This window comes from Castanea sativa, chromosome 3 (genome assembly GCF_040712315.1).
Source record: "Castanea sativa cultivar Marrone di Chiusa Pesio chromosome 3, ASM4071231v1".
Lineage (NCBI taxonomy): Eukaryota > Viridiplantae > Streptophyta > Magnoliopsida > Fagales > Fagaceae > Castanea > Castanea sativa.
Window position 1 is genome coordinate 23,129,375 of NC_134015.1, and position 14,908 is coordinate 23,144,282.

The 14,908-nt window shown below is 40.7% G+C and overlaps 1 protein-coding gene across 1 annotated transcript; it reads left to right on the forward strand.

Moving 5' to 3' along the window:
• The first annotated feature begins 416 nt into the window (after positions 1-416).
• LOC142628324 (1-aminocyclopropane-1-carboxylate oxidase homolog 4-like) lies at positions 417-4,433 on the forward strand. The gene is made up of 3 exons (XM_075802425.1): positions 417-1,209; positions 2,429-2,816; positions 3,984-4,433. The coding sequence occupies exons 1-3, from the start codon at positions 650-652 to the stop codon at positions 4,230-4,232; spliced, it is 1,197 nt and encodes a 398-aa protein (XP_075658540.1). The 5' UTR covers positions 417-649; the 3' UTR covers positions 4,233-4,433.
• Positions 4,434-14,908: the final 10,475 nt, after the last annotated feature.

Consider the following 14,908-nt stretch of genomic DNA (forward strand, 5'->3'; position numbering starts at 1 on the left):
GCATTGGAGGTGGGTAATAGAATAGTAATGGAGGGAATCACAGGTGGGTAAAGTGTCAAAAATAAAATTACAAATAGACAAACCACATATGAGTAAAGTATAATTATCCCAAGTACAAATGAACAAAAAAATAAAAGCACCAAAAGTGTGCCAAAAAAAAAAACTAAAGTAGGGAGTTTATAATACTAAAAAAAAAAGGAAAACGACAACAAAAAAAACCTAAAGGAGATTAAAAAAAGAAAAAGGACAAAAAAAAAAAACTAAAGAAGGAAATTTATAAGATAAAAAAAAAAAAAAAAAAAAAGAAACAGCTCACATGTATGAAAAAAAAAAGGAAGACAAAACTGAAAAGAAAGCAAGACTGTAAACAGTACCTAACATGTTGACAAATGGGAGTTTTTTGGCCAAGAAAAGTTGACAAGCTGTGTTCTACACTACTCCTTTGTCTTGCACGTCTGAAACTTTGCTTCTCTAAACACCCAATTTCGCCGATAAAGCTGATTGCTTTTTTGTCTTTTAACTCTCACAACTCACACGCTAGAAGAAAAACCAAAAAAGGAAAGAACCAATATTAAAAAAAAAAAAAAAAAAAAGCTTAATTAATTAGTATTTATTATTTAGCACTCAACAGCCAAATAGCAAAGCATTAATGGCTTCTACTACTGTCACTGCCTCGGTTTTGTTCCAAATCGGAGCTGGACGGCGCCACCGCCACGTGATGACGCCACGTGCCCCCGTGTCCCACCGGCTCCACAGCACAACCGTCATGAGTAGCTCCGAAAGCTACGACAGAGCCAACGAGGTGAAACGGTTCGACGAATCCAAGGTCGGAGTGAAAGGCCTTGTCGACTCTGGCATCACCACCATCCCTAGTTTCTTCGTTCACCCACCCGAGACCCTATCCGACCTCAAACCCGGTACCCGACCCGAAATCATTCCCGTCATCGACCTCTCTGGAGTGGACTCGGGGAGTAATCGACGGTCGGATATCGTCGATGAGATCAGACGGGCAGCGTCGACTTTTGGGTTTTTCCAGATTGTTAATCATGGTGTGCCTTTGGAGGTTCTGGACGGTACGATGACATCCATGAAGGGCTTCCACGAGCAACCAACGGAGATCAAGTCGCGGGTGTATCGTAGGGACATAGGCACCGGTGTATCTTACATGTCCAACGTGGACTTGTATCATTCTAAAGCCGCCAGTTGGAGGTAATACCGTAATAGTAATTTTCCCCCTTTCTGAGTTTTTGTATATATCATTATTATTATTTTTTTAGAGTTTCAACCTGTTTGATCTATTATCAAATGAAGACACTCATGAAAAAAAAATAATCCATCGTCAAAGACTTTACCAGTTGAATTAATTAGAACCCGTTATATTATACTCATTGCTATTTCTCTAATCAGTACTTTCTTAGCAATATAACAAATGGAAAACTTCCCAACTTACTACTTTGGGAATGAATTGGTTAATATGGTAATCACATGATTGGGCAGATGATTTTTTTTTTTTTTTTTTGAAAAAGTAGTAAATGATTTTCTATTACTAGTTTGCTCCCATTATTTAAGTCTAAAATGGCCCCTTCATTTCAGCTTAAAATAAATCTAGACTTGTCAGTTGAGGCACAAGGCTCATAACGGGTTCCTGTATCCACCTCTTATCTTTTTTTTATTTACCTTAAAAAAATATAGTATTAGGTGGCATGTTAAAATGCTAAGATGATCTGACATAAATTGGAGAACTTCGGATAAATTTTGTTTATTTTTGGTTATTTTAACAAATGAGTCAAGCTTAAACCAAGATTTGGACTTCACTATTGAGAGTTAATCTCAAATATAATATATCTTTGAACAAGTTGGTAAGAATGAGATTTGTTTTGACTATATATAATATTCATTTTTGTTTGGCTCTTTTATAGTTCTACTTTCACCTTATTGGAACTCATCCTCCAAAATCAAGATGTACAAAGGAATGGTGTAAAAGAATGAGTATAAGAAAAAAAGTCATGATATATATGTATATTTTTTGTAATTTAATTATTTTTATTTTGAATAAGTCATACTCTCCTCCAACGATTACAATTTTCTTAAATTTATTTTTATGCCACTCCTAGTGTCCCTCACTAGCTGACAATTTATGGTATTTTCAACGGAGACAACCAAGGTTTAAATCTTTCCTTTTCTAACTATCAAATTATCAACAAAAAAAAAAAAGGTAGTTTAGGAGGAATTTTTTTGTTTTGTTTTGATTTTTGATTTTTTTTTTTTTTAGTAAAGAAAACTCTTTTGTTCTTTAATTTAATATCTACTCATGGAATGAGAAAATAATGAATCTAAATTGGAGATATTCAATACTCCTATTTAACTTACTAAACTCTTGTTCATTGTTGTAAAATGTAACTCCATAAACATGTCATAATGGTACCAGGGACACCATCCAAATAAGACTGGGTCCCAAGCTGGCAGACCTTGATGAAATCCCTGAGATATGTAGGAACGAGGTGATTGAGTGGGATCGAGAGATGAAACAGTTGGGAGAGCGTTTGATGGGGCTGCTGTGTGAAGGGCTAGGAGTGGAGAATGGGAGGTTGAAGGACATGACATGTTTGGAAGGGAGAGTGATGGTGGCCCACTACTACCCCTGCTGTCCACAGCCTGATCTAACGGTTGGGCTTGCATATCATACAGATCCAGGCGTGTTGACAGTGGTGCAACAGGACCATGTTGGTGGGTTGCAGGTTAAGTATAGTGGGGGTTGGTTGGATGTAAAACCTATCCCTGGAGCTCTTGTTATTAACATTGGGGATATGCTTCAGGTAAAATCATCTTAAGCTCAAAGCTCAACTATTATAATAAGGCAATAAAACTAGGTTCATATTCTTTATAGAGTAACTTGACACTTTTAATCTGTTAAATTCGTTTTAGAAAAATCATCATATCAATCATTATTAGAAGATTATGCCCATCATGTTAACTTGTAAAAATTAGCATTTTTATTTTAATGCTATGATTACTTGTGGATGGTTTATTAAAGTCTAATAAAATTAGTTAGATTATATATTAAGTCTTACTATCTAATTTAGCTTCTGCACTTTGATCTATTTGATATAATAAGGGAATTTGTTGAACATAACATGCAATCTAAGATTCAAGGCTCCATACTACTCATTTCCCAGAGCCTTTAGTCTGTATTATATGATTGATGGTAAGGATTACAAATTTTAATGGATAACCCTTATGAATTGATGTGTGCAATATATCTTGAAGGAAGGGAAAAAGGGTCTCTTTCCTTGCCCAATGCTAGAGGTTGATTTTGATCCCCATCTCCTTCAGTTAGTGCCTCCTCCCGGTGACCTTCCTTTTTAGCTTTTCCTCAGCCATTAGAGGCTAGGTTTTTTTTTTTTTGGGCTGAATGGCCTTTAGAGCTAGTTGATTAATAGGTCACTTTCCACCTCTGATGCATTGAAGATAATGATAAGGGTTTGAATTACATTGATGCATCGAAGATCATAGGGCTTGAATAAATTACATTCGTTATCAAAGATTATGATAAGGGTTTGATTTACATTCGTTACTGCCAGCAGCAAGCATGTAAGTGCTAGAATTGAGTTCAAAGATGCATATCCTTGCACTGATGAAAACAGAGAGATTTGTTGTAGATGGGATTTGTTGACCATCTTGTTTAGGTGTGGGCTGTTTCGTATGGTATTGTTTTAGTTTTGTGTTGTATTGTTTTTGCTGTTTTGTCAGCTTCTTCTGTACTGTGTTGCTGTTCTCAGTATGTTTCAACGAAATTTTCTTGATTATCAAATATATAAAAAGTATATAGCAACTTCCATTATGTGCCAATATTTTAATATTTGAAACTCATGTTATTTAAGAATAGTTACTTTTTTTCTTATTTTCTTTTTTGAGAAACTGAATTTTGAAAACTAATAGCTCTATTACTCTTCTAATTTTGATCTGAAATCTTGTTTCTTCAGATTATATCGAATGAAGAATACAAAAGTGCAGAGCACCGAGTATTGGCCAATGCTTACCATGAACCAAGAGTCTCAATGGCAGTTTTCCTCAACCCAGGAAATAGAGAGGATGTTTATGGACCATTGCCTGAGCTCATATCACCAGAGAAACCTGCAATTTACCGGCAGTTCACATTGACAGACTTCATGACTAGGTTTTTCAAAAAGGAGTTGGACTGCAAATCTTTGACAAATTACTATAAGATTTGAAACACATAGGAAAAATGGTACGAACAATGATAGCATGTAGATTGTAGAGTATATATACATTACAAACTCGTAGGCTATACCTGATTGAAAAAAAAAAAAAATGAAACTATTTGTTTGTCCAAATTTCATATTTTAAATAGTTATAGTTTAGCCCCTAGAATATGTTTCACTTAAAATGAAAAGATTTCATTTCTTGATTCAGATTTTACTTCCAGTATTTGAAATATTATAATGTGCCAGCTGTCATTTTCTCTCCTTTGTGCATTTGGAGGCAATTGCTTTTTAACACCAATCATTTTCACTCAAATCCTCCACTAGTTTTTACATATCGGCTTTTTTATTTTACCTTTGTATATGTTACACTGGAAGTGCCGATGAACTTTGAAAAGTGTCAGTGCATCACCAGATAAGTGATAGTGTTTGAAGTATTTCATTATAGGGAATATTCACACATGAGGCATTTATACTTAAAAACTGTTTATGTACCTATATATTTTTCAATTTGTTACACTCACAAGTGTAAAACTTTTTTTTCCAGATTAAATTAGTAAAAACTCACTATAATGTGTATGAATTGATTTGTTTGTTATTTTTCTTTCCTCTTAAGCTATTTGTGATTGTGAATGAATCTGTACAAACGGTAGATTTGAGACAATAAGTATAACATCCATTTCATAATCTTTATTATACTAAGTCGTTACACATATGAAATTAAGGTGTGCATGACATAGAGGCTACTGAATTTTTGTGCCTTTGTACACATTATGCATATTTCTGCAAGAAAGATTGGAATAATGTATGGACATCTTACAGTATCTACACTCTTTTATATAGCATGTAATGTACGGACATGGACATTCTTACCTCTTTTATATCGTGCGTAATGTATGGACATTCTTACCGGCAGTTTGCACACAATAACAACCCTCAAAAACCTGCAATTTACCGGTAGTTCACGTTGACAGACTTCATGACTAGGTTTTCATAAGGGAGTTGGACTGCAAATCTTTGACTAATTACTCTAAGCTGTAAAACACGTAGGAAAAATTATATGAACAATGATAACTTGTAGATTGTAGAGTATATACATACAAACTTTTAGGCTGTTGGAGATATTACACAAAGTAATAATGGAAGAACAAAGTTAATACAAAAGATAAATAGAAAATAGATAACTTGGAGGCACTATACCGTTTTCCTTAGACAATATTTGACCCGCACACTATTGTTACTAAAGGGTTATCGCAAATTTTTCCCCATGATACAACCAAGATGTTGGGTTTTACAGATAGCAATTCTGGAGAATGACCACAAGATTACTTGTGTTTCTCTTAAGTGAAAATAAGTCTCTATTTATATCAATAGGGTTATATTTCATCAAAAGACACGTATAGAGAGTTAAAACGTTTCATAAAACCATTAACTTGAAACCTCTTCAACATTTTTGAACAGTCACCAAAAAATTCCACAGAAAATCCCGTTTCACGATTTTCGATCGGTTGAAAATTACTTTCGATCGATCAAGTGCTCTTTTCGATTGGTCGAACAAAAATCGAATAGCGATCGAAACATCTAGAAACTCCAGGATTTTTTCTTTACTATTTTCGATCGATCAAGCCAAAACTTCGATCGATCGAAAATACTGATTTTCGAATTTTCACTTAGAAAATTTCAAAACTTGAATTTTCACTTCATGAAACCATATTCTCTAAACTTAAACATTATTATTACAACCTATCCTTATATTTAGCTATATATACAACAATACCCATTTTTAAATTTAAAAAAAAAAGCATTTGTTTGTCCATATTTCAAATTTTAAATAGTCATTATTTAGTCTTAACTGCCATGGTTCTCTTCTACGTTCAAATTGCTCTTTAACACCAATAATTTTCACTCTAATCCTCCACAAACTTATAAATATCTTCATTTTTGTTTTAACTTTGTATAAAGTGACGGAAGCAAGAATATTTGTTTGGGTGGTTACTATGAATATTAAATTATACAAAATTTAATAAAGAGAACTTAAATATATTAATTTCACAAAAAAAAAAAACACGAAAATTCATGAAGTATTACAATTTTGTCTACTAACAAAGAGAAAAAGAAAAAATGGACTGATAAGAGATAAAATGATAACTGAAAATGCTGGGATGAAAATAACAAAGTAAGAAAATTGAGGTGATAATAGAGAAGAGAAAAAAAAAAAAAAGAAGGATAATATTTGTTACAACTACAAGTTGAGCCGCTAAGGAGAACAAAATTATTGCGATTGTAAAGTCAAAAAAAGCATAACTGCCGATACTCCTTGGGAAAATTCATGACTATAATATGTTTCTCGAGTCATTTTTTCAAGAAAAAAAATTATGGATTATTTTTAGGTTGAAATAGTTACAAATTTGAATGATTATTTTTATTTTTCTTTTTGAATCGGCTTTTTGTGAAATAATTTTTTCACTTGTTGTTTGGTCTAGTTAAGTTCTTGTTTGGGTTATTCTTGTTGTTAATTTGTTTTATTTTTTTGGTTATTTAAGGGTTTTTTTTTTTTTTTTTTGGTTTAAGGGATTAGGGATTATGTTTGAGAGACCATAATAATTTTTGGAGTAATGCTACATCTACAACATTTTAAAGCAAATCTTATATAACACTTTGTTATTAATGGGTTAAAATGTGATGTCAATATGTGCATGAATTAGATTTAGTAACTGTTTTCTGCTTATCATATAAAATTTGTTGTGAAATCATTGTAAAAATGTTATAAATGTAGCATTACTTTTATTTTTATTGAACTAAAATTATTGTAATTCTTAAGTCAAAGTGGTCAATATTTTTATCCGGGTGGTCTATTTATTTATTTGCAAGTATATACATACATTTTTATGGCAAGTCAAGGTGGTTTAGTAACCACCATGAGTTATACATGGAGTGCCCCTGTTTGTATATCTTGGAGGGATTTTGCAAATTAGCACAGTGAAGAGAAAAAATATGATAAGTTAATAGATGTTGGAAAGAACGCTAGAAACTAGCATCTCGAGTTTTTAAAACTCGAGATCGATGACAAAAATCGATACTTTCAAACTCAAGTTCTACTACTGTTGTGTACCAATTTGGCCACATAGATCTCGAGTCTATAAGACTTGAGTTCTAAAAAACAAAACCGAGTTTTCAAAACTCGATTTTTGTCAGACTTGAAGAAAAACAACCTGAAGAAGAATATACATACATTTGCAAGTATATACATACATTTTTATGGCAAGTCAAGGTGGTTTAGTAACCACCATGAGTTATACATGGAGTGCCCCTGTTTGTATATCTTGGAGGGATTTTGCAAATTAGCACAGTGAAGAGAAAAAATATGATAAGTTAATAGATGTTGGAAAGAACGCTAGAAACTAGCATCTCGAGTTTTTAAAACTCGAGATCGATGACAAAAATCGATACTTTCAAACTCAAGTTCTACTACTGTTGTGTACCAATTTGGCCACATAGATCTCGAGTCTATAAGACTTGAGTTCTAAAAAACAAAACCGAGTTTTCAAAACTCGATTTTTGTCAAACTTGAAGAAAAACAACCTGAAGAACACAATGCCAAAGAAGACAGGTTGGAGATCTGCAGTGCCGAAGAAAACGATTTGGTGCTGGGTGGGCGATCTGGTTAGAGAAGAACATTGGTGGCCGATCTGATCTTCAGCGACTAGGTGGACGATCTGGTCTTCAGCAATGAGGAAGAACGAACAGAGGCAAGGAATAGACGAAGAACACTGACGAACAGAGGAACGATCTGACGAAGAGACAAAGAACGCTGACGAGTAGAGGAGATTTGACGAAGAGATGAAGAACGCTGACGAATAGAGGAGATTTGACGAAGAGATGAAGAATAGAGGAAGAACGCTAGAGCTCCGATTGGACGCGAGTGATGAGGGTAAAACTAACATGACGGTCTTGCTGGTATGATTAAATTAAGGCGACGGGCAATATGCCTTAAAGGGGACGGATCTCCAAGCTACCTCAAACCACGCTATGAGATTAGGGCTGACATGGCCTTGAGTGTGATTCACGCAAACGTAAATACGAAGAATTCTTGCGCTACACATTAGCCTTAATCAAAGGAATTTTATAAGGAAAGAGTTTTGATCGTGAAAGGAAAGAGCTTGGTAATCAAGGAAAAAAGGCCGACTCTACACCCCTATAAATACATCCAAAACCCCCTTGACTAAAGGTACGCATATCTGACTCAACTCTATCACTTTAGGGTTGAAAAGAAATTCTAACTTGACCTTCGGAAGGTTTTCGGCCGGCACCACACCGGTGTTCTCTTTGAGGTCTATTTGTTTTCTGTTTGCATGTTTCATCAATTGTGGAGGGTGCTTGCAACTTACTGGTGATATTTTCAACCTCATCAGTTGGCGCCATCTGTGGGAAAATCGAGAGTAAAAGGAAAACTGATTCAGCCTTTGCTCTATTCCAAAGACAAAAAGTTGCATGGTACTCACCAGATCAATGGCGACAGTCAACAATCAGGGTGAAGAACCGCATGCTACAGCGCTAGAAAGACAAGTTCAGACGTTTGCTGCTGCTGTCGAGCGCCTCACTAAGCAGAATAACGACTTGGAAGAGCAACTACGGCAGATGACTGCGCGCCAAAGTGCACCACGAGAGGACCAAGAAGTCGCGAGCCCAGAGGGGAGGGATGCCGTCAGGCCTGAAGGTAGCACCGCACCGACAAGACCGGAGCGGCAGGAGATAAACCCGCCATCTGCCTTGGACTCCATGCCACCTCATATCACCGCTGAGATGCAGGAGATGAGGGAATGCATGGATGCGATGATGAACGCCCTTAAAGGACGGGTATCCAGCAACCTGGACAACTTAGTCCACAGAACGGATTCGCCCTTCACGGCTTTGGTGAACTCGTGCCCCGTTCCTCTAAAATTTCGTATTCCCCATGTGGAAAACTACGACGGATCTAAAGACCTGGTGGATCACTTGGAGTCCTTCCGAACCCTGATGCATCTTCAGGGTGTACCGGATGAGATAATGTGCAGGGCTTTTCTCACCACTCTGAAAGGACCTGCAAGGGATTGGTACAGAAGGCTGACGCCAAATTCCATCGGCACTTTTAAGGAGCTAGGCGCACAGTTCGTGTCACACTTTATTGGAAGCCATCGTCACAAGAAGTCTATTGCCTGTATACTGGGTATTAAGCAACGGGAAGACGAGACACTAAGGTCCTATATAGCCCGCTTCAATAAGGAGTCCCTTTTGATAGACGAAGCAGATGACAAGATATTGGTGGCGGCGTTCACGAACGGGTTACAAGAGGGTAAGTTCTTGTTCTCTCTATGTAAAAATGACCCAAAAACTATGTCCGATGTATACTACAGGGCGACAAAGTATATGAACGCAGAGGATGCCTTGCTGGCCAGGGACGACTATAAACCAAGGAAAAGGGAAAGACAGGAAGACACGAAACCAGATAATGGACGAAAAACGGCAAGAACCAGAGATCGACGAGAAGATCGGAGATCCAAAACACCTTCGGGGAGGTTTACAAGTTTCACCCCCCTCACAGCCCCGATTGACCAGGTGTTAATGCAAATCAAAGATGAAGGAACCTTGACGTTCCCGGGCAAATTGAAGGGAGATCCAAACAAAAGGCCACGAGATAGGTACTGCCGCTTTCATCGTGACCACGGCCATGATACGACGGACTGTTACGACCTGAAGCAATAGATCGAAGCTCTTATAAGGCAAGGAAGATTGCAGAGGTTCGTGAGGAAAGAGAGAACGGATCAACCCCAGGAGCAGGGTCAAAGACGGGAAAACGAACGTCCCAGACCACCGGTTGTGGACATACGGATGATAATAGGGGGCAGTACTCCAACGGGTTCGTCTAAAAGGGCCAGAAAGACCTATTTACGGGCAGTGCAAAGTGTCCAGTCGACGGGCTCTTCACTTGAAAGAATACGGCGGAATGGCTCCAGTATCGAGTTTTCTGAAGAAGAGGCCCGGTGCCTTCACCACCCTCATGACGACGCGCTTGTGGTTAGTATACAGGTCGGAGACTTCAACGTCCACCGAGTTCTAGTGGACAACGGGAGCTCGGCGGACATCCTCTACTACCCCGCGTTCCAACAGATGGGGATTGCAAAAGAGCGACTGGTCCCGGCATGCACACCCCTCGTCGGCTTCGGGGGAACCCGGGTCCATACTTTAGGATCCGTCACATTGGCGGTGACGGTAGGAGACTACCCGCAACAAATAACCAAGGATGTTTCCTTCCTAGTGGTTGATTGCTCCTCAGCGTATAATGCCATACTCGGACGACCAACTCTCAACGCATGGAAGGCCGTCACTTCTACCTACCATCTGATGATCAAGTTCCCCACCGAACATGGAGTTGGACAACTGCGCGGAGATCAGGTGGCCGCACGGGAATGTTACGTGGCCATGATGGAGATGGATGACCATGTACAAGCAATGAACATCAAAGAACAGAGAACAGCGGCAGAACCCGTGGAGAGATTGGAAGAGGTGCAACTGGACGATTCAAGGATCGACCGGACCACCAGGATAGGAACCTCGGTCGACCAAACGGTTCGACATGTGCTTCTACTGTTCCTTAAAACAGGTTTGTATCAAGAGCAACGGAAAAATGTCTGCCTTTCTTCAAAACACTAAAAAGATCTTTCGAATGGACGGACGAATGCCAAAAGGCATTTGAGGAGTTAAAAGCATATCTTTCCGCCCCGCCGCTGCTTAGTCCGTCCACACCGGGGGAGGAATTGTTCCTATACCTTGCCGTCTCGACAGCGGCCGTAAGTGCAGCTCTCATCAGGGAGGAAGGGAAGATCCAGAAGCCCGTGTACTTTGTAAGCCGAGCGCTAAGGGGTGCAGAGGAGAGATATCCACGGATGGAGAAACTTGCCTTCGCTCTTATAACCGCGGCACGAAAACTGAAGCCCTATTTTCAAGCACATCCCATAATAGTCCTAACGGACAAGCCCCTGCGAAGGGCAATGAATAATCCTGAAACTTCCGGACGGATGGCTTTATGGGCGATTGAGTTGAGTGAGTACGATATCCGATACCAGCCATGAACAGCAATGAAAGGGCAAATATTGGCAGACTTCATCGCAGAATTCACTACAACTGAGGAGCGGGGGGCAGAAGAGACGCCCACATGGAGAATTCACATAGACGGGTCCTCCAATAAGCATGCGGGAGGAGTCGGAGTCGTACTCCACACCCCGGAAGGAGATAAGATTGAATGCATGATCCGTCTAGAGTTCCCCACTACGAACAACGAAGCAGAGTATGAGGCCCTGGTGGCAGGATTGGAACTTGCGATAGCAGCTGGGGCAGGGAAGGCAGTGGTCTACTCCGACTCTCAAGTCATAGCCAGCCAAGTTAATGGGAGCTATGATTGCAGGAATGAACGAATAAGAAGGTACCTCGGAGAAGTGAAGGAACTAGTGAGTAACCTCCAATTCATGATAGGTCAGGTCCCAAGAGAAGAGAATCAAGAGGCGGACCGACTCGCCAAGGCTGCTTTGGCCGAACCCATGATCGCTCCAGAACAGGTATTGTCCTTCATCCAATATTCATCGCTACTAGATAACGTTCGTGTACAGGAATTAAGCACTAAGGACGATTGGACGGCTCCGATCGTGGCGTACCTCAAGGACGGGAAGCTGCCAGACAGCAGGGAAGACGCAAGAAAATTGAAGGTTAAGGCTGCCCGATTCGTACTGATTAAAGGCATCCTCTACAAAAGAGGATTCTCCCGACCACATCTAAGGTGCCTCGGCCATGATGAAGCCGACTACGTGATGAGGGAAGTTCACGAAGGAATTTGTGGAAACCACTCGGGATCAAGGTCTCTGGTGCACAAGCTACTCCGAGCGGGGTACTACAAGCCGACCATGCAGAAGGATGCCCATACGTACGTCAGAGCCTGCGACAAGTGTCAACGGTTTGGCAATCTCATTAGACAGCCAACGGAGGAACTCACACCCATGACGGCCCCATGGCCGTTTGCACAATGGGGGTTAGATATCATGGGCCCATTTCCAATAGCAGCAAGACAACTGAAGTTCTTGGTTGTTGGCATCGACTACTTCACCAAGTGGGTGGAAGCCGAAGCCCTTGCAACTATCACGGAGAAAAACATTCGCGGCTTTGTATGGAGAAGTATCATTTGCCGATATGGGATCCCGAGAGTGCTCATTTCCGACAATGGGAAGCAATTCGACAACGTCGCATTCCGAGACTTCTGCTCTCAGCTGGGAATCAAGAATCACTACTCGTCGCCCGCGCACCCACAGGCCAACGGACAAGTTGAAGTCACGAACCGGTCCTTGCTAAGAATTATCAAGACCCGACTCGAGGGGGCAAAAGGCATATGGCCAGATGAACTACCAAGTGTGCTATGGGCATACAGAACAACGGCAAGGACACCAACAGGAGAGACACCGTTTCGATTGGCATTTGGCGCTGAGGCCCTCATACCGGTAAAAGTGGGATTAACAAGCTACCGCGTGGAGAGCTATGACGAGAGCAAGAATACCGAAGCATTACGTCTAGAGCTTGACCTTCTAGACGAAGTCAGGGCAGCGACTGCCCAGAGAATGGCGCGGTATCAAGACATGATGGCAAAACGCTACAACTCCAAGGTCCGGCACCGAGACTTCAAGGTTGGAGATCTAGTGTTACGAAAAGTGCTTGGCTCTACGAAGGATGCATCCCTAGGAAAGCTGGGTCCTAACTGGGAAGGCCCATACAGAATCATCTCATGGCACAGGAAAGGAACGTACTACCTGGAGGCTTTAGACGGAAGGAGATTGGGCCACCCCTGGAATGCGGAGCACCTGAAGAAATACTACCAGTAATGCAGCAGGCATCAGACGGAAACCTATTACCTTATTTTTAGTTCATTTCTACTTTAAACTCAAGTTTCCTTTTTTATTGACAATATGTTTTCTTTTCCATTGACAATTTGGTCTATTGAAACTTATGAGAATGGAGTTTTTGTTTAAGAAAATGAGAAACGTATGCGTGTGAAAAATCCTACGAGTCCACAAAGTGGACGGATCATCCAAAGGATGAGAAACCCACAAGTCCATAAAGTGAACGGATCACCCAAAGGATGAAAAACCTACAAGTCCATAAAGTGGACAGATCATCCAAATGATGAAAAACCTACAAGTCCATAAAGAGGACGGATCACCCAAAGGATGAAAAACCTACAAGTCCATAAAGTGGACGGATCATCCAAAGGATAAAAACCTACAAGTCCAGAAAGTGGACGGATCATCCAAAGGATGAAAAACCTACAAGTCCATAAAGTGGACGGATCATCCAAAGGATGAAAAACCTACAAGTCCATAAAGTGGACGGATCATCCAAAGGATGAAAAACCTACGTGTCCACAAAGTGGACGGATCATCCAAAGGATGAAAAACCTTCAAGTCCATAACCTACGGGTCCACAGAGTGGACGGATAATTGAAAAACATTCTATGGATGGATACACTAAAGGGTTAAATAAATAAGCAAAGGCGAAATTCAAAGTGAACGGATAGTCCAAGGAATACTAAAGATGTCGTGCAAAGTATAAAACGATGGGCCAAAATACAGTGCAGGTCAATAACAAAAAGTCGAACAAATACAGAAGTAAAACTGTTCCCTATCACTACACATTTCATTAATCTATGACGGGTTCCTCAGGGCCTTCAGGTAGCGGCTGGAAAGAGTCAGTGACGGTCGCCTCCTCTGTAGCTTTAGCGACCCCGTCATCACCTGGAACCTCACCGAAGAGTTCCTCTATCCCTTCAGAGTCGACGGGGTGAGCAGGGGTTCGGGCTTCAGCATCAATGGTTATGTGAGCCAAGTCCAAGTCAGGGAATGACGCCTTAACCTGACGGATGCAGTCATCGAACCCGTCGCTAAAGGAGGAACCCAACTTCGTCAGAAGGGCGTCGGAATCTCGGTACTCTCTGACGGCATCAATTTTCGCTTGAACAATATTATCGTCATGGGATTTCACCGTCTTCCGGAGCAGCTCCACCTCCTTCTCTAAGTTTTCGCAAGCCTGCTCGGAGAGCGCCAGCTTCTTCTCATGACGGACCCTTCACAATTTCAGTTCGTCCAACTCTTCCGCCGTCGCCTTTGCCTTAGCACGTACCCTTTCAAGGGCCCTTTCCTGGGTTAGGCAACGGTCTGACAGGCCCTTGGCCATTAATACCCCCTGCAACAGTTCGGATAAAAATAGATTAAGGACGGATAAGAACAAAACAAAGTAAAATGACGAATGGGCCTGTGACGGAACTAACCTGGGCTAAGCTGTATAGACATGTCTCCCCCATGGTCTCGGTGGCATGGTTCCCCAGGTCTTCATAATCTTCATCGGTTATGATAGAACCAATACGACGGAGAGCGTATTGGGGGTCTTCACGAAGCAGGACTGGGGGTTTCTTCTGCACGGGGTCTGGGTCGGTCATCAAACCCTTACCCTTGCCAATTCCTAGCTTGGGCGCTGATTTTGCCATGCCGGACCCCTGACCGGCAGGTAGACCCGTCACAAGTTTTTGCTTCTTGGAGTGACGGTCCCACTTCTCGGAAGATGGCCTTTTAGGAGCCGTCTGCGACGGATCCACCTTTGGAGCATCGCCCCCC

Excerpts from the sequence above, each read along its gene's own strand:
- LOC142628324 (XM_075802425.1), top strand. The coding sequence starts at position 650 with ATGGCTTCTACTACTGTCACTGCCTCGGTTTTGTTCCAAATCGGAGCT. Across the intron at positions 1,210-2,428 it reads TCTAAAGCCGCCAGTTGGAG|GGACACCATCCAAATAAGAC; the intron begins GTAATACCGTAA and ends TAATGGTACCAG. Across the intron at positions 2,817-3,983 it reads ACATTGGGGATATGCTTCAG|ATTATATCGAATGAAGAATA; the intron begins GTAAAATCATCT and ends TTGTTTCTTCAG.